The sequence below is a fragment of the Passer montanus genome, unplaced genomic scaffold, assembly GCF_014805655.1.
Source record: "Passer montanus isolate IOZ18808 unplaced genomic scaffold, ASM1480565v1 scaffold78, whole genome shotgun sequence".
Classification (NCBI taxonomy): Eukaryota; Metazoa; Chordata; class Aves; order Passeriformes; family Passeridae; genus Passer; species Passer montanus.
Genome location: NW_024373034.1, coordinates 302,696 through 327,559, shown reverse-complemented (window position 1 = coordinate 327,559; position 24,864 = coordinate 302,696). Strand labels below are relative to the sequence as shown.

Here is a 24,864-nt window from a genome sequence, read left to right as displayed (position 1 = left end):
TGGTTTATGCAGAGTATTCATAAGTGAGTAATTTCTTTTCTGAAGTGAGATATCTCTGAGCTGGGAGAAGCAGTCAATTAGCAAATGGATTTTAAAAGAGCCCACTGAGGGAGAAATAGGAAAATCTTCAGGACAGCCATGGAAAATTCCAGATATTATAAATGTGTTTCTAGTTCTTGTATCTGTTTAGAGGAGACAGTGACCAGATAGAATTAACCCCCTAGATCTGCTTCTGCCTCTGGGTGGGTATTTTAAACTTAATAACTATTTAAACATCATAATTAAACACCTCTGCCTTGATCACATATAGTAGGGTTTGGCATCTATTTAAAGCATTAACGTCCACAGATGGATTTTCTCTTTTGAGTCTGTACTGGTTTCTGAGAGTTCATTTGATCAGTATTGAACAATTTGAGCTTAAAGTGTTTTGTAAATATGTGAATAATTATAGGGAAGTTCAACCGGACAATAACCTCCCATGTTAGTCTTGTGTGCTGTCTTGGTCTTTTAACTGGGGAATTTTTCACACAGCTGCACAGCTCTTCCCCTTTTTGCTGTTGCATCTGTGAGATGGGAGTGTGTTTTACTGGAGGGGGGTGAATGCCAGTGACACAGCTGAATTTGGTGTTGGCATTTCCCACGGTGCTGGAAACTCAACTGATTAGGTTTCCATTAAATTTTATTCTGGGGGTTTTTTTAATGTCCTTTTTCTTGATGGTATTTAATAGCTCATTTCAGAATGTCTGCCCTTCTGGTTTTGGTGCCTTGGGTTTTTTTTTTTAGAAAAAGTGTTTCACTGTGCCAGAGTACACCAGGGTGGAGGGAAGGGAAGGGGTGGAGAGGTACAAGTTTTCCTTATTTTGGTTGTACTACTGAAATGTTTCCACGTGGCATGAAACAGCTGCTGGGGTGTGTGGCTGTTCTGAATGCAGCACAAACAATTGCAGCCGAGACCTCTGTGAGATATTTTGAGTATAGTGCCCTGTACAGCTGCAGATATTCTGACTTTTTGGGACGTTACAAAGCACTGGCATTGTGTTTCTGTAAACCAGAAAGGCAGTTACTGTGTGTCATCAGGTGACCAACGGGTTAATAATCTAATTAAGTGTTGTTGTTGCTTGAATGTACTCAGGTAGCAGTGCTTCTTATACTTAACAAATAATAACACCTTCAACAGCACACTTGTGTCCTTGGTATGCTGCAGAGCTGTTTTGCAGGATGCTTCAACTGATTAATCATTTTCCAGTCAGGAGTTCTGAAAGCACTTGCTGGTGGACCTCAAACCACCTATTTCTAGTGTGTAGCTCTTTCATTATGATACCTAGTGCAAGAATGCTGTTGCTCCTGAAGATCTGATGTTGAAGTAGCATCTAAAGGGGTTCTGCTTCCATTCAGGTTCATTTTTTGCAGATAAAGGTTTGTTTTCCCTCCAGAATTCTGTGCATAGATTATTTTCTTCAGTACTAAGTGCACAGAATTGCTTATAGGTGAGGTGGTACTTGTTTTCAGTCAAAACAATCATCAAAAGTTTTTGGGTTTTTTTACATAACTATTCCTAGATAAAATCCAGGTCCCTATACTTTTTCAAGTGTGAAAGTAGAAATCACAGCTGAAAACCAAACCAAGCTGAGATACACAGGCAACATCAAGGTATAAATCCAGGCAGGTGCTTTGAACTGCAAGGGAATCTGCAACCTGTCATCATAGTAATGAAGGTCTTTGTATTCTATTCCATTAATTTTATAACTAATTTGCATATTGCTAGCTCAGTCCTTCCAAATCCAGAACATTTGAGGTGTGTCTGCCTTTCTCCAGAGCAAGCAGATGTGCACCTAAATGGTTTCACAGCACAGTGGCTGTTGGATAATTCTACATTTTTTGAAAAGGTTTGGTTTAACTTGAGAGGTTTTGGCACTTTGCACATGTAGTATTACCTCAATCTGTTATATGCATGAAAAGTGAAATATTCCTGGCAGTAATCTCCTGGATGAACTCCTGTCTTGGATGGATGAATAGGCTCCATTCAGACAGTAAATCTTCCAGCCTGTGTATTCATCCTTTCAGCTGCCTTGAGAAAAGGTGGGAGTGTGCAAATAACTCCCAGCACCGAGGCAGTACAAAGGGCCCATTCTGAGCTGCTCTTGCTTTCTGAAACACCTGTGTGTGGACAGTTAATAGCAGTAATGAAAGGTTCATAAACTCCTTAGCTCTCCACTTGAGTGTTTCAGAGATTACTTCATTTATTCCTGCAGCGTTTGCAGTGCAGAGCTGTCAGCTGCTGTTAGGCTGCATTAATGGGCACCATGGCCTGAATGGGGAGCTCTGACTGTCCTCTCTGCACATCTGCTGCTTTCTCTGTCATGTTGTGTCTGTTGTGACATTTACTGTCTTGATAAGAGCTTTTTGTCTCAAAGGAAAGGAAAAAGCAGATCTGCTTACTCTGTTTGGCCAATCTGAGGCATCACTAAGTGTGACAGAGTGTTTGTTTAAATGGTTGGTTCAACTGTCTGATTTTCTTTGATAATTCTTAAGTTCCCCTTTCTCTGCACCCCTGAAGAGCTGATGGACTTGTGGGAATATTTATTTAACAGCCCAGGGTTTTCTTCAAATAGGAAAATAGTGAATTTAAATATTTCATTTGAAAAGGCAGTAATATATGACAGAATATGTTTGTTTCTTTTCTGGAATCTAAATGCTGTACACAAATATGATGTCCTAGATCCTTGTATATCTCTTAACCTATTCAGTTGCTTCCTTCCTGAAGAGCAAGTGTTCTTCTGCAGGAAACCAGTAAAGCTGCAAACTGAAGTAAAACCTCCAGGGAGAAGACAACCATATTCAGTTCCTAGTTTCTCTATATATAGATTTGCAGGCCTAGATTTCTGATTTTGTAAATATTTGGGGTTTTGGCTATAAACATGCGAGTGAATCTTCTATTGAACAAAACACTCTTTGTGGCCACAAATACCTAACTTGGTAATTGTTACATTTCAGAAATGCTGTGGGAGTTACTAGTTTTCAGTCTTGGTTGTGTGTATGTTTAAATGTTCCAGAATTTATTCAGTGTATAATATAAACCATGTGACCCTTGTTAGGGTAACACAGTTTAAAAACAGAAACATTTAGCAGGTTTGCACAAATGTTCTTATTCTTTGTGTGGGTGGGAGTGACAGCAAAGAGCAGTGTCCATGCAGGCCTAAGCCTTATGCTAAATATGGCTCTTTCTTCACATTCCTCTGCAGTCAAACTTGGGTCTACAACCTCCCTTTTCCTCTGGTGCTGTTTTCCTTCTCAGAGCTGGTGTCTGGTGCTTGGGATGGAGGAGCACCAAGTGTTGCAGCTGTGGGTGTTGGTTCCTCAAGCAGTCTCTAGAAGACACCTCACACATGGTTTCCTTTGGCCATCAAACCACTCTGCTGTGTCCCCTGAAGAATATAATGCAGCAGTGTTTCATGCATGGGAGTACAAAAAAACTCTGCTTCTGACACAGAACATCATTAAAATTTAATGAAGCTGCTCAAGTAGCTAATAAATTAGAAATTAATTAGCTGAAATAATAGCTTCATTACTGCTAATAATTTTTTTCTAGATTATCAGCAGAAAGAGTTTTTTGTGTTTGCATGTTACTATTGATAAGTAATTTCCTATCATTTAATTACAGCTTACTAGTGCAGCTACGACCTTTGAGGGATTTAGATGTCGAGGAGCACATAAAAGAATTTGCAGCAAAGCTGTTTTTAATCCCCAGCCCCCCACCAGGATCACTCCACTTGGTAATTATTCCTCCTGAATTTCATCATGATTTTAACATTATGCCTTCTAAGATACTAAGATGCTGTTTTCAATGAACTGGGTGACATTCATGAGTGCCAGGTCAGAGATTACTTGATGATGTGAAACTCATGTCAATACCTGTGCTTTAAAAATCAGGCTATGCATTATTAGTAGAGAAAATAACAGAGTGACCAGGGTTCAGGCTGGAGTGCTGGCACACCAGTCATGTTCTTTAGTTTTCAGTACTCCTCTAGGAAGGCTTTGGCTCATGCCAACAATTTGTGGTGTGAGATGATACCTGGGCAGCTCTGGGAGCAGCAGAACAGCGTGCAGTGGATGAAATGTTGAGTTGGCTGCTGCCTGGATAAGACCAAGCTGAGAGGGGAAACTCACATCAACATTTGTATTCAGTGCTGTGTATTTGTTCCTTTCTGACCCTTCCCAAGTCCAGCCAGATGTCAGCTGGGTCAGTGATTTCAGCACACACTCTGTTACCTACTGCAGTGGCTTCTAGGGAAGCAGAACTTCAGCCAAGGACTTTTCCTTAGCTGCTTTCCTTAACCCTGGGATGAGGGGTTAGGAGGGGAGGAAAAATAGCATAGCTGGAAAATATCTGAGTGATTGGCTAAACCAGCTGTGAGTGCTGAAATGTGCAGCACGTGCAGGACCCGACCCCCAGAGATTTGAGCTGAAGTATCTGAAACACTGAGAGACCTCATTCCTTTTGGCTTGTTTTATTTTCTTAGCATGACAACCTATGCTCACTTATTTTGTTCATATTTTTTTCTGTATGAATTTTATCAATAGTTTTGATTTCCCAGTTGTATCTGCAAATATAAATTCAATTATTTTGTTATAAGAAAGAAAGTTCAATTATGTTAAAAGATGTTTTTAAAAAAAAATACTGGCCAAATCACCCTATGAGAATGAGAGGAGACAAGTTCATATTAATCTTTCAAACTACTCATTATGTCTTTTAATATTTCCCTCTCTTTTTATTTTACTTTTCTGCAGTATGCAAATACCTGTCTTCTCTCAATTAAAGTTAGTATTTTGTAATTGGAACTAAAATCCTGAATTAAATGTGCAGTGGGAACATTTTCATTAAGGAGTAAACAGAAACCATCTGTTATTACAGGTATTTCATATGAAACCACTTCAAATAATAATTCCTTCACGAGAGGATCCAGACAGTCCAATTATTGACTTGGATCTCCATCTTCCATTGCTGTGCTTCAAGCCAGAGCAGGTGCTGCAGGTAAAACTAACTTATACTTTTAAATGTTTTAGAGATTGTCAGTATTGGTAATTTGTAGTTTAGGGGAAAAAAAAATCAAGATGTTTATTTACTCAAAAAACTTTATAAACCCAGGAATTCAGAATAGTCTTAGTTCTGAATATTAGAGCTATGGCAAAATAAACTATATTTCTTAAGATATTTTGTTATTCTTAGACCTGATTAGATTAAGGGATATTACATTTCTTTGCCTCTGGTCTAGAAATAGGTGCTAAATTTCTTAAGAATATATTTTAAAATGTAACTACCCAAGCCAATTGACAGATTTTATTTTTAATTTTCACTACATGCATTTCTACAAGATTTATAATAATCTTTTTTCATGTTTAAGAAAGCAGCCTGTGGGAAGGATTGATGACAGCTGGCACTGTTATACAAGAAATGTATAAATGGTGTGGAAATACAAAATACAAAAAGCTATTTGCAAAGAATTTTTTTCAGTGTTTCACAGAATCTTACAATAATATTAGATGCAGTGTCCTTTATAGGTTTCCTGATCCAATTCCCTGCTCAAAGGCCACCTGTGAAGTTATGTTGTTTAAGGTCATCAGTATTATCTGAGCCACTTTCTCTAAGAAACCTCCTCAATCATGAGAGTTGGCAGTTCTGCCTTATTTTTTGGGGGTTTTGCCCAAACATGCATGTTATGAATAAAAATATCTCAAATCCTAAATGGTGCAGCTGATGCATCTTGAAATGGGCATTATTTCATCTTATAAATCTGTAAGATAACTACTAAAAATGAGAATTTTGAGGTTGACTCTCACAAACAAATGAAATATTTGCATTTCTAGTGCATTGTGCACCTCTTTGCAAACATTTAACATTCTGGGTTTGTTTTCCAAGAGGTATCTAGTGCATTCTAGATACCTCTTTGCAAACATTTAACATTCTGGGTTTGTTTTCCAGATTATGACCTGTATTTTGACAGAGCAGAGAATCGTTTTCTTCTCTTCTGACTGGGCTCTGCTGACACTCATTGCTGAATGCTTTATGCTGTACCTTCACCCCCTTCAGTGGCAGCACACTTTTGTGCCCATTCTGTCCAGGCAAATGCTGGATTTTGTGATGGCTCCAACGTCTTTCCTCATGGGATGTCATATTGATCATTTTGATGAAGTGAGCACGGTATGTTTTACACCATTACCACTCCTCATTTTTGCTTGCAGTGCATTTATCCCCTTGCATATTAGGAAATATTAGATTACTAAGTGTTTTATATACTAAGATTAACATCTGTTAAGGCAATTGCATTTATTTTTCTTGAATGTAATTGTTTAGTTATCCGTACAATTTCCTACTTGTGGAAAATATTTCAGTCCTTTTCTGGTTTACCTCCTTGATTAAATTAATGGTCTGAGAAGTATGTAAATAAGTAAATATTTTTACTATAAATGTACAATCATTCTATTTTCTTTTGTTAAAAGGAAGGTGAAGATTTAATTCTAATTAATATAGATAATGGAGATATTTCACATTCAAAAATGGTTGAAGAGGAACTTGAGATTCCAGATGTTCCAGCACAAGCAGCAGAAACTTTCATAAAAAGGTGACAAGATCTTGAAGATATGTCTATTTTAGTGCATAAACCATGCTTGATGCTCCAAGTTTTTATTTTGTATTATTTATTATTATAATATTATTTCATTCGTATAAACCTCACTGTATTTTAAAAAAGGGCAAATTGAAAATTTCAATTAATTAGTATAGAAGTGGCTTGAAGCAGTCGTAATCACCAAATTATTTTGCAACAACTGGAATGCTTGTTTCTTTTTATTGTTGATACAGATTATACTCTGAACTTTACAAAGAAGACTGAGTGCACTGTGATTAAATTGAGTGGGGCTCCTGGAATCTTGTTAGCTTGTCAGCACTTGTAAATCAATCTTGCACTTCTCTAGCTGTAAGATTAGGATGCAAGGGCCTAAATGACTTTTTTTTTTTAAGGTGTGGAAAAATGGTTGGTGTTAGGACATAAGTTAATAGTTTTCTTTTGTGTGTAGAGTGGAGGGTCTGCAGCTGCACTTTGATCTGGAGCTCTGCCATCTCCGAGCCAGCACAGACCTTGGGGAGCTCCAAACCCGCAGGAGAGCTTGGCAGCAGAAACTCAACATGGATGTGCAGCAAACCATGTTGCAGTTAATTGTTAATATCTTCAGGTAAGTGGGTCTAGTAGTTTCCACTGTGAGAGCATGTGGTACTGGTTAAGACACTTTAAGCATCAGTGAAAATATTCTCATTTTCTCTTACTTTATAGATATTTTGTAGAGCTGAGGTTTTGTTAGGGAATATGAGAAGGAGGTCCTGTAGCCTGATGGAATATGAGTCATTGATGTTTTGATATATATATACACACATTGCTCAAATATCTTAAAGCCCTTGTGATTTTGAGCTTGTCTTTTGTAGGAAGATTTCAGGAAGAGAAGTGCAGTCCTTGGAAAAGCTTAGGGCCCAGCAGGGATATCAGTGAAGTTTTGGTCCCTCTTGTTAGAGGCACATGAATTCAATCCAGGACAAGGCAGAAGAGCTGAAAGCAGGAACAAGAGTTCAGAACACCTGGGTGTGTTTGGACTGAGAAGGGATGAGATACCCAAAGAGTGCAACACCTGAGAATGGAGGAGGAGCTGTTTAAGCTCAAGGGCAAAGTGTTGGCACAAGAAGGGACAATTGGCCAGGAGCTGGACTCAATGACCCTTGTGGGTCCCTTCCAAGGGTATTCCTTAATTCTATGATAAGAAATATGAAGTATTGGCTGTGTTGGAACTGGCATTTTAACCATGATGTGGCCTCTTGCTGGAGGTGGTTCTTCCCTTTGGATCAGCTACTGAATTGCTCATGGGAATTCTCCTTGACACTTTCAGTCAGAAGGAGCTGGGTTAATTTACAGAGTCCAAATACCAGGTGTCTGTTATTGGATCAGCTTAAGGAGTGCTCCTGCAGGTGTCTGGACCCTGCAAGAAGGACAGTAGCTGCTGGGTGTGGGGAATAGAACAGCCTTTACAGATAGTTGATTATGGAAACTGAAATGCATTTATTCCCACAGTGGGATTTTGTGGATTTCAGTGTTTGGCAATAATGTTCCAGACAAAGATGAGGAGAAATGCATTTTTGCTCATACCAGCTTGAACTCTTTAATGCACTAAACATTTGGCTGCAAAAAATGAACAGATGCTTTTCTCTCTAAGAGATAATATGTATCACAAAGGAGTTGATTCTTTTGCTGTCTTTCTCCTTTCCTTCAAACTTTTTCTTTGTTCTTTTTTTCAGCCTTGTTTCTTCTATCTCCTAATTCTGCCAGCATCCAGGAGTGAAGGAAAGTAACTCTTCAATGCAGTTGTTCTGTCTTCAGCAAAGCAATGTAGTGTTTTTTTGTGTGGAGGTTCCATGTTTACAGCAGACAGTGCTAAATTATATAGAATTACATAGAGCTATGTACATTCATTGACCATACCTTTTCCTGGCCCCAGATGGTTGGATAAACTGTTAACAAGATGTAGTAAGAACCCTGTTTTTCATGTGCCTGTTACAGATGCAATGTGATGGGACAGTGGGAGGTCAGGTCACATCTTTCAAATTGCCCATGATAGGTGCACTTATCTTTTGTGCTCCAATGGGTTGTGTGTGATTCAGGAGCTGTGTATGTAAATGGAATCCAAGATTGGAGCCTATATCATGATTTATACAGATTCTCCTTCATGGTTTAATGCTCCAATGGGTTGTGTGTGATTCAGGAGCTGTGTATGTAAATGGAAATCCAGGGTTGGAGCCTAAATCATGATTTACACAGACTCTCCTTCATGGTTTACTAAGTCTTACAGAGTGTATGTGAGTTTGGCAGCAGGTAGACTTCCTTACTTGTAAGAATTTGAATTCTTTTTTCTATGATTCAGTAACATTTGTTCATTAAAACTGAGTTTGCCTTCTAATACTGCAGCACATTTCTATTTTGTCTTCTGATGCTGCAGCATATTTCTGGTAGTACCAGTGGGCTGCTGCTATTGCAAAAGTACAACTTGCTTACAAATCTCCAAGCAGATTTATCTATTTATTTATTTTTGTCTCCAGGGAAGTAAAAGACCATCTAAATTATGAACACAGAGTGTTTAACAGTGAAGAATTTCTGAAAACAAGGGCAATCGGGGACCAGCCATTCTACAAAAAGGTAAATTCAGTGCTGTGATAATCTGCTATTAATAAATTTGTGTTTTAGGATTAATGCCAATATCTGGAAATTTAGAGGTAACAAGGTAATAAATCCTACATGAGAAACAGTGTTTGTTGTATAAAGCTTCCAATGGAATGTTGTTGCGATGTGCAAACATTCTTAAAAACAAACAGACTAAAAGGAAAATCTTAGTGTATCCTCAGGAAAGAAATTGATTGGAAATCTTTCGACCAAGATTTCAGATTAATAGAAATAATTAAAATATTTTTAATGCTATAAATAAAATGGTGGCAATTTTATGAATTGAAATTTAATATTACTTAAAAACTCAGATGTACACATTTAAGAAGAACTTTGAGCAGCTGACTCACTTCAATACCAAACAGCATAGAAGCAGGTTTGCTTTCAAGTGAATCTTAGAAAATAACACCCTATGGATTAGTTACTAGTGGTGTCTGGAATTAAGAAAACTCAAAAAGATCCCCTAGAAAGGACTAAGATTTGGGATCTCCTGGACATACAATTGCTAGCAAACGATGCCACCTACTGGAGGAATCCTGGAAATTGGGAATCCTGATGCTTTTGGAGATGCTGTTTTACATTGTGCAAGTGGATTAGTAAGAGGCATTTGAACATTTATATAATAGACATGTTGTATTGCCTGAAATCCCATATTTCATCTTGTTTAACTGTGCAGTGATGAGAGGTGGTGGCTTTCCCTCTTTTTAATTCACACCTAGCATTTCTTGTTGTGTCCTCTGTCCTAAAAGTGACAATTTGACCTTTTAGAAGTTATTTCTGGATGACACCACAATAATTACCTGAGCAGGGAACAATTTTCGGGGTTACCAGAAGAAAAGATGATTAATTTGTCTTTTCAGTATGATGACATAATGTTAATTTAGTGTACCCCCAAATTCTTATTCCAAACCATAGACAGTACTATCAGCACTTAATACTAAACTTGCTGCTCTGTTTTGCTGAGTGTTTCTCATTTTTGTTTGGTTTCACCTCTTGGAGGGCAGTTTGAGATTACTGTTAGCCACTAAACAAGTATTGTCAAAGTCCAGAAGGTGAATGGGATTTTGATTAGTTTTCTCTTGAAGCTTTCAATCTTTTTATTTTTATGATTGCTACATTGGAATGTCTCAGTTTTGCATGGGTAAATGTATTAAAAATGAGCAAGACATGCTAATAAAAATGTAAATTTGTAAATGATCCACAGTTAACTCCTTTGTGTCTCACAGGTTTTAGAGACCTACATGTTTCACTCTTTCCTTAAAGCTCGTCTGAACAGAAAGATGGATGCTTTTGCTCAGCTTGACTTGAGTACCCAGTCTGAAGAGGACAGGTAGAGTTTTCTCATTTCTTACCCTGGTTTTTATTCTTCTGGTGGTATCAGTGATAAAAGTCCTTTTGTCTCTATTGGTATGAGTTTAGGTCATCTGTAAATATAAATATTAATAATTGCTAATTCATTTGTTACTATTATTGTAAAAGGGTTACCCAAACAGATGTTGAAATTGTAGATTTAATACTATTATACAAAAAAAACCCCAAAACAGGCAGTAATTTAGTGTGTATGTGTGAGTTCTGAAACTAGTGATGTGGTTTTATTTTCCAGGTTAGATCTGATGTTCCCCACCCCCAGAAGGCTGACGATAGAGAAAATGGCTTCCAAGCGCATGAGCGCCGCGCGCAAGGCCAGCCGGCGCATGGTGATCAGCATGCCCAACCTGCAGGACATCAGGCTGCCCGAGGGCCCCACCAGGAACTCCTCGCTTCGAAAAGTGGAAAGAGGTGTTGGTAAGGGAGGATTGTGATGGACAAAGACACTTCTGTTGTCTTTTGGGGTGACATCACTGAGTAATTGTCACGGAAACACTGTCAGCCGCTGGGAGGAAATGATGGGCTGAGTCACTTTGAGCTGGGGCCTGTCTGTGCTTCTCCTGGCTTGTGAAGTCAGTCTGTAGCCTGCTGCAAGTTTTGCTGGACCACAAAAGAGTGATTGGTCCAGTGGGATTGATACTGGATAATTGATTTCTGAGTCCTCACCCACCTTAAGTCCAGTTCTCTACTATCTTTAATTTAAACACAGGCTTAAGCTTATTACTGTTTAGAAAGAGCTCCATGAGGGCTTTTTTTTCCTTTTTTCTTTAACTTTTTCAGAATTGATGTTACCTGATTAGGTAATATGCTCATAATAGGGGCAATAGATACAGAAATGTATTTGTGTCCCTAGCACAGCTGTAATCCTTCTTGCTTCTTGTAATTGCTTGCTGCTGTGATGGGGATTCTGTTTGTTGTTTGTAGTATTGCTGGTTGTGAAGATATTTACACTTCTGCTCCATTCCCTGCTCAATGTACTCTCTTGGTGTTTGTTTCTAGCTATGAGAACACCCTCCAAATCCATCACCACGTTCAAAATCCCCGAAATTCACTTTCCTCTGATGTTCCAGTGTGTTCACTCCTACTACACAGACTTCTTCAACCACCTCAGCAAAGCTATCAGTACCTTACCCCCCGAGAACTCCGTGTTGCTGGCAAGGTACTTCTACCTCCGCGGCCTTGTTAGCTTGATGCAAGGGAAACTACTAAATGCACTTTCTGACTTTCAGAACCTAGAAAAAACAGACTTAAGAATTTTCCCTACTGATCTTGTAAGAAAAATAGTGGAGAACCTGCCTCGCTCGGAGCGCTTGCAGGCAGACCGCAAACCTGAGCTCAAGAGGCTGATCAGTCGAGTGATGGAAAAGCAAAGGGAAGTTCTCAAAATAGATGACCACGTAAAACATTTTGAGTTGCCAAAAACACACATGCAGCTGGATGATTTTGTGAAGAGAATTCAGGAGTCTGGGATTGTCAGGGATATAGACACTATCCACCGGTTATTCGATGCCCTGACAGTAGGTGAGTATGAGGTTGTTGGGGTTTTTTGGATTATTTTTTAACATTGTTACATGAAAAAAGAAGATTTACTCAAACTCTTAGTGTTGGTTGGTCTGTCAGTGCCCTGGGAGAGCTGAGCCCCTTGTGTCTGACCAGCCTGTCAATTGTGGAAACCTTTCACTGAGCAGCTGCTGCAGGGAGGAGGGTTCCACTGACTTGTCCAGGGTCCCCTGCCAAACAGAGACCCCTCCTGGGTGTCCTTTACCCACTGCCAGCACCCTTGCAGGACCCACATTAACAGTTTAAAGAAGAACACTCTCTATTACTAAAATTATCAGAGGTTAAAGTTTGAGAATTGCTGGTTGTAATATTTGACTGCAAAAATACATTTAAAGCAATATATTAATTCAAATCCTTATATGGACAAGCTCTAATCCCCAGTAAGAGCAAGCTTGAAATAATGATTCAGTGTGCTTAGAGTAAGATTCTTACCCAGCAGGTGATCCTATGGGGGAGAAGACAGGTTCAGCCTGTTGACTGATCCCAGAATTTTTATGGAATCTTCTCTAACTTCTCCCCATTCTTAACTCACTTTTTTACTATTCCTTTACATTTAGGTGGAGCTGGAGTGACTTTAGTTATGCATTTTAGTCAGTGAGGGATGATTGTACTTTGGTGGGGGGATATCTCAGGATATTGCCTGAGATAACCTTGGGATGGGGACATGTGCCTTGAATGTCCATACTTATATGCAATAAAGAGGTACAATTTGACAGTTACTGTCTTTCTAAACCCATCTTCTGTACAAATCTGTGTAATAATTTCTCACACTAAAAGGGTTTTAAAACTTTTTTAGGACAGCAGAAACAAATTGATCCTGAAACATTCAGAGATTTCTACAACTACTGGAAAGAAACTGAAGCAGAAGCTCAAGAGGTGAATCTGCCACCAGCAGTAATTGAGCATCTAGATAAAAATGAATGTGTCTACAAGTTATCCTGCTCAGTGAAAACCAACTATGGTGTGGGGAAAATAGCTCTGACCCAGAAGCGCTTGTTCCTGCTGACTGAGGGAGGCCATCCTGGCTATGTCCCAATTGCTGCTTTCAGGGATATAGAGGTGAGCATCAACTTCCTCTCCTCTGGCATGCCTGGGGCTGTAGGTTATGTCCCATTCTTCAGAGTGAGCTGGCTCTCAACATAAAGTTTCAGTAAGGAGAGTAGGAAACAGTGCTGAAGTCACTGTGAGAGCGATTCGGTAAAATCCTGGGGGTTTGGACCAAAAATTTCATGACTGAAAATCAAGAGGTTATACCCTCAGAGAAATGTGCAGAGTGCAGCACATAGGATATGGAGTAGATAAATTTAATAACATGAGCATTAAATGTGCCCATGTGAGTGAGGTATCAGTGGGTCAACTTATATCCACTGTGGACCAAGGCTGTATGATGGTGTTTAAACTTATTTTCATAAATCTAGCTCTGCTTAATTGGGTGTATGGACAACTGAAATAATTAGCTGTAATTAGACAAAGCTGCCCTGTGGGCTGAGTGTGAATCATCTGTTATTTGGGTACATTCTCTTTGTTTTCTCTTTCCTGTAACTTTCTAGGATGTTAAGAGCACAACTGTAGCTTTCCTTCTTTTGAGAATACCTACTCTGAGGATTAAAACATTATCTAAAAAAGAAGTCTTTGAAGCCAACCTTAAAACTGAGTGTGATCTCTGGTACCTGATAGTGAAAGAAATGTGGGCTGGAAAGAAAATGGCATATGATCACAAGGTATAAACATGAGAGTTTATAACCAAATAATATGAAGAATATGCTGTCTGTCTCTGTTCTAAGTAATTCATGCACTAATCTTAGAATTTCATGGTGCTTCTCTCCCATGAAGAAAGATCCAGCTTGGAAACAGGTATCCATTCTGTGTCTGCTGTATCTTTTCATATGGTTTTGTTTGCATATCCTGTATCAAGGTAGAGTCAGATCTGAAGTATTCCTGCAATAACACTGGCTTCTGACTCCCTGCTCCAAGACCTGGCTTGGAACATGGGATGTGGGAGTGGGGTCTGCCAGCAAGTGGCAGGAATTGTGCTGCAGGGCAGCAGCTGCCTGGTGCTTGTGCTAAGCATGGCACCTATTGTGATTTTTGAGCATGGTGTCTTGTAAGAATAATGAGCAACAGATACACTACATAAGACTTCTGTCTTTAGGATCCTCAGTATATCCAGCAAGCACTGACAAATGTTCTCCTGATGGATGCTGTGGTTGGTGCCCTGCAGTCCTCCAAAAGCATCTATGCAGCCTCTAAACTGTCTTACTTTGACAGGATGAAAAATGAAGGTCAGTCACAGCAATGCTACAAAGCCTGTTGGTGTTGCATCATCTCTTTCTGCTCTTTCAGTGTGTATTCTGTTTTTCAAACTGGTTATGTGTAGAAATACAAAAAGACATTTGCCTGATTGCATTTTCACAAATACAATTTATTTAATAGTAAGTAGACAGTTTAGGATTTGTTATTTTTTTTTTCTTTTTATCCCACTCCCTTTTCTTTTTCCTTTTGTTTGGTTTGGTTTTGGTTTTTGTTTCTGCCTCCATGCTTTTGCTTCTGCCTCCATCTTGGATGCTGTGTTTTTGTCTTGCTTTTTAGACTCCTCGGGTGGTGGATGTCTCTGCTATCAGAATTCATACAAATGATGTTTGGGTTCTCAGTTAAAACTAGAGGGAAATAAAAGTGAGAAATGTGAATGAATGGTTTAGAATTGCTATCTCATAAGAATTTGAGTTCTATTTCAAGCTTAAATGTGCTCTTCATTACCTTCTAAAAATCTATTTTAGTGCCTATGATGGTCCCCAAAACAACTTCAGAGACACTAAAACACAAAATCAACCCCTCAGCTGGTGAGACATTTCCACAGGCAATAGATGTCTTGCTTTATACTCCAGGTAAGGTGATGTTTTGCTCTCTTTAGGTTAGCCCAGCTTTAATTAGCCTATAAAGCACATTATCTTCTAACACCTGGTATTATGTCTGCCTGATGTGTTCACATTCTGACATGGACTGGTTGTGTGTTGAATACTAAACCAGAAAAATAATTTCAAAAGAACAGTAATGTTGCATATTAAGATACTCCAAGGCATAGTTTTCACTGTCTTAATTTGCCTTTCTCTGCACATGTGCCTTATCACAGACTTCAGTCCTGTGTTAATGGGCTGATTTCTCATTAAGATTTCTGGCTCACTTACTGAGCCAGGTGGATGAATGGATGGATGGATGGATGATGTTCCCCCACTGATCAATATTCATTGTTAGGTTTTTATTTTTCAGTAGAGTCCTGGGGGGGAGTTAGTTTGAACCACAGTGCAAGGAACATTGTGGAGGGTGTTGGATTCAGTGATGCTTTTCTTTCTGTCTTCATAGTATGAGAGGCTTTGATGGAGTAGACAAGAGTGAGTGAATTTATTAGTTGTATTTATAGGGCTTAAAAGCCTTACTGCAATCTCAGTGAGCTCAGCTCTTAGTCATCAATGAAAGAGATTATCTCTGCTCTGAGTATCTTTGGAGTGCAAGATTAAATCATTGGGTGAACTCAGTAAATAGATGATAACAAGCACAATGCATTAGGAGAACTGTGTCAGTCAATAGCTGGTGATGTAAACTCCAGAAGATGCATTTCATTACAAACCTGCTCTGCCTAATAATGGCTTTCCCACAGGTCTCCAAAAACATTATGTTTTGACTTCTCTCATCTCTGCTTTATCTCTAGGGCATCTTGACCCTTCAGAAAGACTGGACAATGCTCATCCAAAACTCTGGTGTGCTTTAAATGAGGGGAAGGTTGTGGTCTTTGATGCCTCTACCTGGTCTATCCAGCAACACTGCTTCAAAATGGGCCGCTCTAAACTGGTAAGACTGGCACAGGATCACAGTTCCTGCTTCAGCTGGGGGTGGTTTTGTTGCTGTCACCTGTCTGACCCCAAATCACATCATTCCTTAAAAGTTGTTGAGTTGTTTTGGCTTCAGTTAACCTGGAAAAGTGGAGGTTTTTGAGAAAAGCAGAAAGGAGGATAAATGGATGAATAATAAAATAAGTCAGTGTGGTGAGAAGTGATGGATTGCCCATCATTGGGAGGGCCTGATGGGTTCTTGGGGCAGGAAAGCAGGGCTGAAACAGTTGAAGAGAAAGAATAAAAGACAATTAACCCAAAGAGAAGGGGAATCCTAGGAATAGATAAAAATTCATCCATACTGAAGACCTGGAGATTAGGAGGAGGTGTAAGAAACCAGGTAGATCCTATAGATAGAGCTGTAAAAGTGTCTCAACCAGCAGGTGAAAGGGAGTGGTTTGTGAAAGACCACCTGCAAGAGTAACTCTCTGTGAGAAGGGAATCTGAGCCAGGCATGCAACCTGGGTGAAAAACACACAGTAGGGAGTACACACAGGAGAAGGGATTGGACATGTCACCTGTGTGAAAGATAAAAGAGATTGCTGTGGATGAGTGTGAGAGAGAGTCCAAAAGGGAGGGGTAAAGCTGATGCTGAAGAGCTGGGTGGAGGAAAGATGGAATTCTAGAAGAGTCAAATACCTAAAAGAAGACAAAAAAATGGTTGGAGGGAGATAAATGAAGAGTGATGGAGGGGAAGGACATTCCAGAGACAGTAGAGGAGACAGTATTTTCTTAAACACCACTTTTAGCTGAACTAGGAAGTGTGGCTATATTGGACAGTTTGATTGGCTTCCAATCCAGAGGAAAGGATCACACAAACCTCTCTAGTTCCCCTGATGCCCTCTGTAACTTCTGCTTTGTTTGGGCCAGGAAGCACACCTTTAGTCAGTCCCCAAGATAAATTATTAATCCTATTTACTGAAGGATAAACTTTGCACAGAGATCTGTCCCTTCATTATTTATAGAGCAGAGCAAAGGATAGAACACTGGAGAGCCAAGTCTTCATCTCCTACAGTGATCACCAGCAAACTTCAGCATCTGAATACAGCCTTTTCCATGTTACTTCAAAATCTGATTTCTCTCCTAGGCTTTATTTAACCCTGAGCTTTTTCTCCCCAGACTTGCATGGTCATGGTGGAACAGAGTCAAGTGTGGATTGGTTCCCAGGACTCCATTATTTATATCATCAACACCCACAGTATGTCTTGTAACAAGCAACTGAATGATCATCGCTCTGATGTTACAGACATCATTGTGGAGAAGAAGAATGGAACACCCAGGTAGATCTAATATGATTTTCCTAGATGCTGAAAGAATTTATTGTTTTAAACATAAAATCTTCATTCAGCTAATTTTTGTAGCTACCATATTGTGTATGTCAATTTTAGGTTTTTTAAGAATTTCCTTTTTAAATAAAGAGCACTGTTTGGAACAAAGAGGATAAAGGAATGCTCTTTTGGATGAGAATGAGAACAGCCAGGAACTGGCAGCATCCAGTGAAGAACTGATACAGATGCAGTTTAAAGACCACTTCACTTTTGCTTTGAGCACATCATTGACTACATGTTTACAGCAAGCTTCTGGATTTTTCCTGCCTGTTTATAAAAAAAAAGAATTCATTTATTGTTCTGTTCAGGCAAAATGCTTTTGATCTTTCGGTAGCACTGGGAAGAGTGTTGGCTGAAGGTCTCAACCTGCTGTCTTCTCATGGGAAAAGCAGCTCCAGGGTCAATAGGTCTGCCAGTGCTGCAGCAGCTGTGACTGGGTTTCAGGAAGAATTTGTTTAAGTGTTGTTGGAACCTTCTGAAAAAGGTTTGCTCATTCTAAAACAACAAATATTAAAGGTAAAAAGAAAAGGGATAGTATAATTTGTTTTTTCAGGTGCAATAACAAATAAGAACAGATTGAGATACTTTTGTTCTAACTCAAGAGAAGATCCATCAGGCAACATTGTTCAAAGGAATTGTGGGGAATGTTTTGTTGTGCTCTACTCCTCATGTGTGATGTAATGTGCTCTCATTCATTGAGCTCTGAGCCTGCAGTGTTTCTAGTTGATACAGAGTTTGTAAAGGATAATCTTGAAGATAATTTAAAAATTAACATTAATTTGGATTACTGTAAAATTGGTTATTTTGCAAGTAATTTTCTTTTGTGTGTGCACTCTTTTCTGAACATGAATGCACACTATACTTCTTAATTTTTTTAATCTGTGCCAACAGTGAAGCATATTCCAGCAGTTTAGATGGAATGGTGATTGCTTGGAACATCAGCACTCTCAAAGTGAACCGTGTCTGTCAGCTGCCCTGCCAAAATCTCTCCTCTATGAAGCTTCATAGTGACCAACTGTGGTGCTGTAAGTCCCTTCTTCAAATTGTAATCATTACAAAAACCATCTTCACATAAAGAAACAAGACAGCTGTTGGATGTTCCATTTTATTTTGCTTTTTTCATCCATGTTTTGTAGAGATGGAAGAAGTGGGCACCTCTGTAACTAACTCTGTGTCTTTAATGTTGAAGGTACCAGAAGTTGCATTCTTGTAGTGTCAACCCAGGAGTTTCGACCGCAGATGAAAATCGAGCACCACCTGAAGGATGTGTGTTCCTCTTTCCTTGGCTTCCAGCTCTTTCCAGAGGTATTGCACTTACTCTGGTGATACAGTTTAAAGGAGGCAGGGCATTACAAGCCCTGGTTTTTTGATACATTTTCTGTCAGCAGTGCCTAAATGTATCTTTCTGTGCTTTAGAGAGATGAAGTCTGGGCCTCTTACTCCGGGAGTAGTGATCTGTACATCTGGAACACCAAAGACCTTTCAAGTACACCTCAAAAGATTCATCTTCAGGATTGCTCTGAGATTACTTGTATGATAAGAGTTAAAAATCAGGTGAGAGACATCTGGGCTGCTTTTTGCCTCTTGTGGATTTCTTTACTGAAGTTTTGTTTGTTTGCAGCTGTCCTGGGCTGTCATTGCTTCCTCAGTGGGTGGGTGCATAAGTACATGAGGTTTGGAATGTTGATTTCTCTTTGAAATCAGAGAAGCTAAAGATTGCCTAACACAAATGGCTGTTGCAGGTGTACCCCAAAATGCATGGCAAGCAAAACCCCTCTTCAGTAGTTAAATGTCTGGTGACATTTATTAGCCATTGACATTTCCAAGGAACTGTAGAAATGGAAAGTTTAGGTCCTTTGATATTTTATCTCAGGGCTCCTCAGACTAAGCCTTGAAAAAAGGTTACCAGACAAACAACAAATGCCAATTAATTGGCCTGGTTTTGTAGATGACCTTTTCCTTGATTAGTTAATACATTCTTAATTCGGGACAGACCAAAGGAGGCAGTGGGTTTCTGCCTTGGCATCTTGTGTCCATGTCACTGTTGGCCTCTGTGTAGCTGCTTTTATGTGGTATCAGGAGCTGTGCAAGTGATTATAGTTGTGCTACCACAGGGGCACATTCAACATTACTTTGCAAATAAATAGCTAATGTATATCTACTGGGAGAGCAACTTTTGGAATCCTCCTCTCAGATTTTCCCTCCCTCCTTCCTTCCTCAATTTTTTTAAATGGAATAGGGAGGTTTTTTCTGTATTCACCCTCTGATTAGATTTTGTATTAAATGGGAAAGCATTTTAGGATATTCTTCCCCAAGGCAGAGATTAATATATTTAAGCTCTGTTTCAAGGGAGCAAGAGGATTGTTTGGAACCCCTCAAGGCATTAACCTCTCTTTTGTTCTATTGAAGAATTTTTTTTTCCTTTTTCTTCTCTTCTTTAAGTAATTTATGAATAAGTTTAGAAATACTGATCCTTGGGGGACACCACTAGTGACAGGCTCAAGCAGACCCTGTGCCACCACTCCCACTGCTGTTCCCTCTACACAGCAATGAGTTATGGAGAGTGAACTTGCAGCCTGGTAAAGGCTGACAGCAACATTGGCAGGGCTGTCAGTCACAGGCTTTAATTAAAAACAAGCCATTGTTTTTCTTTAATAAACTGGGGAGGAACTCAGCTGCCTGCTATGTCTATCTGAAATGGGATGTGTTCTGTCTGGCACCTTGGCCTATGTCTTTTATTACCTATTATTGGACCCAGTCTCTGTGGCTTTGATTTAATTTTGAACTTGCTGGTGCCACAGTTCCCTGGAGAGCAGCAGGTTCATGAATTTCACTGCCAGCCTGTACAGAGAAGTACTTTCTTCTCAGTGAAACGGAACTATTTCTAGTTCCCCCACGTCCCTGACTTCCTTAATTTCAGGGTGGAACAGTGGTTCTACATTCAGCTTATCTCTCTTCTGTTAGTTCATAAAACTTTTATAAAGGCTCCTTAGCTGCCTTCTCTCCAACCTAAGGAGTCTTGGCTTTTCCATCTTCCCTGTGGGGGTGGTGAGGCCCTGGCACAGACTGCCCAGAGAAGCTGTGGCTGCCCCCATCCCGTTCAAGGCCAGTTTGGATGGAGCCCTGAGCAGCCTGGTCTCATGGAAAGCTGTCCCTGACCATGGCAGGGGACTGAAACCAGATCTTTAAAGTCCCCTTCAACCCAAGACATTTTCTGATCTTTGCTCATATGACCCCAGGACACAGCTGCTCCTTTCTCTTGGCAGTTTTAACTGCTCTTCCCTGGATTTTCTCTGCCCTTGCAGTGCAAGGGCACGCTGTGCCTTACACAGGGGTGAGGGAAAGCAGCCCCAGTGCCAGCTGAACATTCCAGCGTGGGGCACAGGAGCAGAGACACCCACCAGGAGCCCTCAGCTCATGCCACAACAGCTGAGGAGACTTGGAGGTGGCCAGGAGCAATGCTGGCCAAGCCCCTATTTATATTGATGAGGAAATTTTCAGCGTTTCCCTTTTCCAGCCAAGCATGAGGGAACCCCCACTGTACCAGATAAACCTCCTTGACTGTGTCCTGGACTGGAATGTGAAATACTGAAAATGCCTGTGGGTTTGTTTTGTCCCCCCAGCTGTGGGTTGGCAGCAGTGGGAAGCTGCAGGGCAAGAGCAAAGGGAAGATCTACGTGGTCAGTGCTGAGAGGAAGAGTGTGGAGAAGGAGCTGGTCGGCCACGCCGACGCGGTGAGGGCGCTGTGCTCGGCGGAGGACAGGTACGTCCTCAGCGGCTCTGGCAGGGAAGAAGGGAAGATTGCCATTTGGAAGGCTGGATAGCCACGCTATTCCCAATGTGCCTGCCTCCTCTGGGGAAAGGCAAACACCTGGGACTGTGTTTACTTCAGCATTTTGCATCTACTTCAACCACCTGCCAGTGTTATTGTCTTGTATTTATTGGGTTTCCACCCCTCTGTTGTTGAAAAGGGAAATCAAAGCAAATCTTCCCTCGCACCTTGTCCTGCTCCTGCACATTTGGAAAGGAGCAGAAATGGGAGAAGACAGGTCACTGTCTTCCAGCTGGACATGAGGTGGTGTGGAGGGTTGGGGTTACCTGCCTGGGGCAGGTCACACTGGGAACACCAGAGCCAGCTCAGTAATTCAATGTGAGATCTCTCTCAGCAGTGCAAAGTTGCTTTAAAAAAGGATTTTGTGATGTCTTTTCAGCCTGTAATAGGTGGAAATGGGCACTGATAAAACCAAGTGCACTTGGACTTAGAGTTGTCACTGTGATCATCTTTCTGAGCTCAGCTGTAGGTGGGCAGTGAGCCTTACCTTTGGTGGGATTTCTGGGGCTGTTTTGTTTCAAATGCAGGCACAGACAGGCTCTCCCCACAGCACTGAAAGCTCCTCCAGCTGAAACAATGTATTTCCAATGAATATTTTAATTTTTTAGATGTATTTTTTCTTTGAAAACAATGCACAGCACTTGGCATTTGGAAGAGTTTGTGAAACTGATTTTTTTTTTTATCTGAAGCATTAATTTATTTCATTCCTGTAGATATTATACTTGCTTTTGGAAGTACCTCTCAGTCTCTGTGCAGACCAACCTCTGCCCCTCCTCCCTTCAGTTCTGTTCCTACAATCAGAAGAACTGCTGTTATTTTGGGTAGAACCTGCTTCATTTTTAAGTTCTGCACAGTCCTGAAACCCCTCCTCAATCCCTGGAGTGAGCACCAGGGGCTGCAGCCTGGAGGAGTCTCCAGAGCAGCATTCCCTGACTGGTGCCTGATGCACAGTGGTTTTTCCACTGGTGACGTTTATCTGCAAGAAAAACAAGACATCTGTGCAGAATAGTTTGATCTGCATCAGTGCTGAGTGGAAAAGTGTCTAAAAGACTGTAAATAGAAGGACAAAATGGGCTGCTACTTTTCTTAATAAATATAAACCAGTGTAGGGCTAAATAGAAGGGTATAAACAACTGGAAAATATTATGACTAGAAATTGTACAACTCTGTATAATATTTCTGCTGATAAAAGTTTTTATCATGGTATGGTAACAAAAATGTTACTTTTTTAATCTTTTATATCAATTTAAGAATATTAAACACTATATTGATACTCTAGTCTCTGTACTTCATTTGTTTTCCTGTTATACTTGAGAATGATGATTTTAGCACTGACTTGCTCCTCTCTGTGTGCTGTAACAATAATTGCCTGGGGTTTTCTCTCTGTATGTTCTCCTATCTGAAGCAGCTTCTGCTGTAACATGTCCCCTTTGGAGCCCCATGTCTGTGACTTTCAGGTTCCTTCTTTCCTCCCCTGGCTTGGTCAGGCTGCTTGGAGTAACTGACAGGAATTATTTACTGAATTCAAAGACACACAAAGTTAATGAACTTTCCCTGGCTCCAGAAATGAACCAGCATTACCAACCTGCTGCCCACCTGTTGCTGTCTTTATTGATTTTCATTCCTGGCATATTTTTTAGACCTGGTTTTGTCTTCTTAGCTGGTTTTTAGGTGCTCACTGACCATCTCAGCTTTGCTCCAGCTGTGGGAATGGACCTGCAGTCACAGCACTGTGAGGTTCTCTTCAGCTTTCAGTAGAGTTTCAGGTACTTCCCATGGGCCCTTTGGTGGTGGGAAGGCACCCTGAGCTCCTCAGAGCTGCTCTTTTCCCCTCTGCCAGTGAGAGCTTGGCCAGGTGTGGTTGCCTCTGTGAGTCACTGCTTCCCAGAGAAGGGACAAAGGGAGCAGGAGCTGCCCCTGGCAGGAGAAGGGAGGCTGTGAGTGACCGGGCTGAGCACTCCCTATCCCTTCTGGCCCTAAAGCTGTGCTGTTGTTGGGCTTGGTCAGCCTCTGTCTGAGACTGTGAGCCCAGCCTGTGCTGCCATCCCCTTCTCTTCTCTCTCAGGGAAATGTTGTCTGTTTCTTGGAAACCTCAAGGCTAATGTTTGTTCAGCTCTTTTTTGCTGTTTTTTTATTTTTTTCCTGGTTTCCCAACCTGAAAAACCTGAGAGGAGCACAGAGACCTGCCAGGAGCCCTTGGTCTTGGTTTTATGGTCCAGTTTTTGGTGGCCCTGTGTAGAGAAGGGAGTTGGACTCAATGATCCATATAAGTCACTTCCAAATTGAGCTGTTCTGTGATTCTTTGATCAAACCAAGGGATGGCAGTGTCTGCTTCCAGAAATAACCCAGCTGTGGAAATGGGAGCTGCTTGGAAAATCAGGCTGGCTGTGATCTCCCCAGTAGGGCCATGCAGGGAGGGAGGAAACAGCTCCTTCCTCTGCCTCCCAGCCTGTACTCACAGGCTGCTGGGGGCTTTCATGGGACCAGATCCCATTTTCCTTCAGTGCCAGCTGAGTCCTTTTGGAGGCAAATGGAACTAAACCCCATCTTCACCCCCTGATGTGCATTCCTTACCTGTCTGCACCCATTTCATCTGCCACTGTAACCTGCAGGATTCCTCCTGGCATCTTGCTTCTTGTCCGGTGGTGAGGCATGGGGAAGAGCAGGACTAGGGTGAGGAAGTGATTAAACACAGGACAGTCCAAGATGGTGGGCTCCACCAGCGTCCTGTTGGCTTTGCCTCATCCTGTGATTCTCTGCACTGGGGTCCCAGTGGTTCCTCTAGAGGTCAGGACTCTGGGTCATTCATCCATGGTTAACACCTTTCTCCAGTCTATGGTTTTGCAGGTGTGCAGGGAAGCATTTTCCTATTTGCCATGTGAAGAGAGAATGGGTTTGCCTTTATTTACCTACAATGCTGAGGCCCAAGGCGCATTTCTCAGCTCTGATTCCAGGCAGGGGCAGGGCAGGGATGTCGCCTGAAAATGCAGCCTGGGCCTAAATCCAGTTCCTCGGGGATTCTACAAGGCAGCGCTGTCATCCTTCCTCAGCCAGCTCTCCCTGACCAGGATGCCTTGCTGGTGGCTCGGGGTGAGGGGCTGGGGGCGGCAGCAGGACCTACCTTTGCCAAGTGCTTGCCTTGGCCGCCATCCACCCATCCATCCATGCATCCCGTCTTTTATCTCCCTGGAGCCGTTCCCTGGCACTTTCCATGCAGATGCCCTTGGTCATAAAAGCCTTGTTTAGGCTGTTGCCCCTCGATTTGCCTACATTTGTTCTTTTCTCACTGATCTGCAGCTCTGTCTTCTTCCACCTTATGTGTTCCTCCCCTAACATCCTCAAGGAAGCCCTGTGCCCTGCCATAGTGGGATTCCCACGCAGCCCTCCATGTTTCCCAGGCCTGATCCCAGGGAGAATGAAAAAAACCTGCTTAAATTTCATCTGGCCACTACCTTTAAAGATAAAAAGGGTCTTTGTTTAAAAAGAGAGGAACACACTATCAGTGTTCCCTGGGCCCAGGCGTGTTCTGTGTCTGTCCTGCGGATGTGGACAAGGCCGTAGAACAAACCCTCACTAGTAAATTTGTAATGACACCGAAGTGGGTGGGAGTGTCTCTTTTCTGAAGATTAGGA

At 41.1% G+C, this 24,864-nt stretch overlaps 1 protein-coding gene across 2 annotated transcripts in view; it reads left to right on the top strand.

The window, feature by feature from the left end:
* DENND3 (DENN domain containing 3) overlaps positions 1–22,509 on the top strand; it is a 31,827-nt gene extending 9,318 nt beyond the window's left edge. Inside the window, exons 5-23 of one of the 2 annotated variants that reach the window (XM_039731502.1) lie at positions 3,662–3,773; positions 4,913–5,032; positions 5,981–6,199; positions 6,499–6,620; positions 7,075–7,230; positions 9,137–9,233; positions 10,484–10,587; positions 10,861–11,042; positions 11,625–12,146; positions 12,982–13,244; positions 13,736–13,906; positions 14,338–14,467; positions 14,963–15,070; positions 15,892–16,031; positions 17,192–17,352; positions 18,292–18,425; positions 18,590–18,705; positions 18,817–18,954; positions 21,024–22,509. In XM_039731502.1, coding sequence (XP_039587436.1) covers positions 3,662–3,773; positions 4,913–5,032; positions 5,981–6,199; positions 6,499–6,620; positions 7,075–7,230; positions 9,137–9,233; positions 10,484–10,587; positions 10,861–11,042; positions 11,625–12,146; positions 12,982–13,244; positions 13,736–13,906; positions 14,338–14,467; positions 14,963–15,070; positions 15,892–16,031; positions 17,192–17,352; positions 18,292–18,425; positions 18,590–18,705; positions 18,817–18,954; positions 21,024–21,224 — 3,196 coding nt within the window. In that variant the 3' untranslated portion in view covers positions 21,225–22,509. Of the gene's footprint in view, positions 1–3,661; positions 3,774–4,912; positions 5,033–5,980; positions 6,200–6,498; positions 6,621–7,074; positions 7,231–9,136; positions 9,234–10,483; positions 10,588–10,860; positions 11,043–11,624; positions 12,147–12,981; positions 13,245–13,735; positions 13,907–14,337; positions 14,468–14,962; positions 15,071–15,891; positions 16,032–17,191; positions 17,353–17,460; positions 18,426–18,589; positions 18,706–18,816; positions 18,955–21,023 lie in introns of those variants that run through there. The other variant, XM_039731503.1, reaches the window with a different exon arrangement.
* Positions 22,510–24,864: the final 2,355 nt, after the last annotated feature.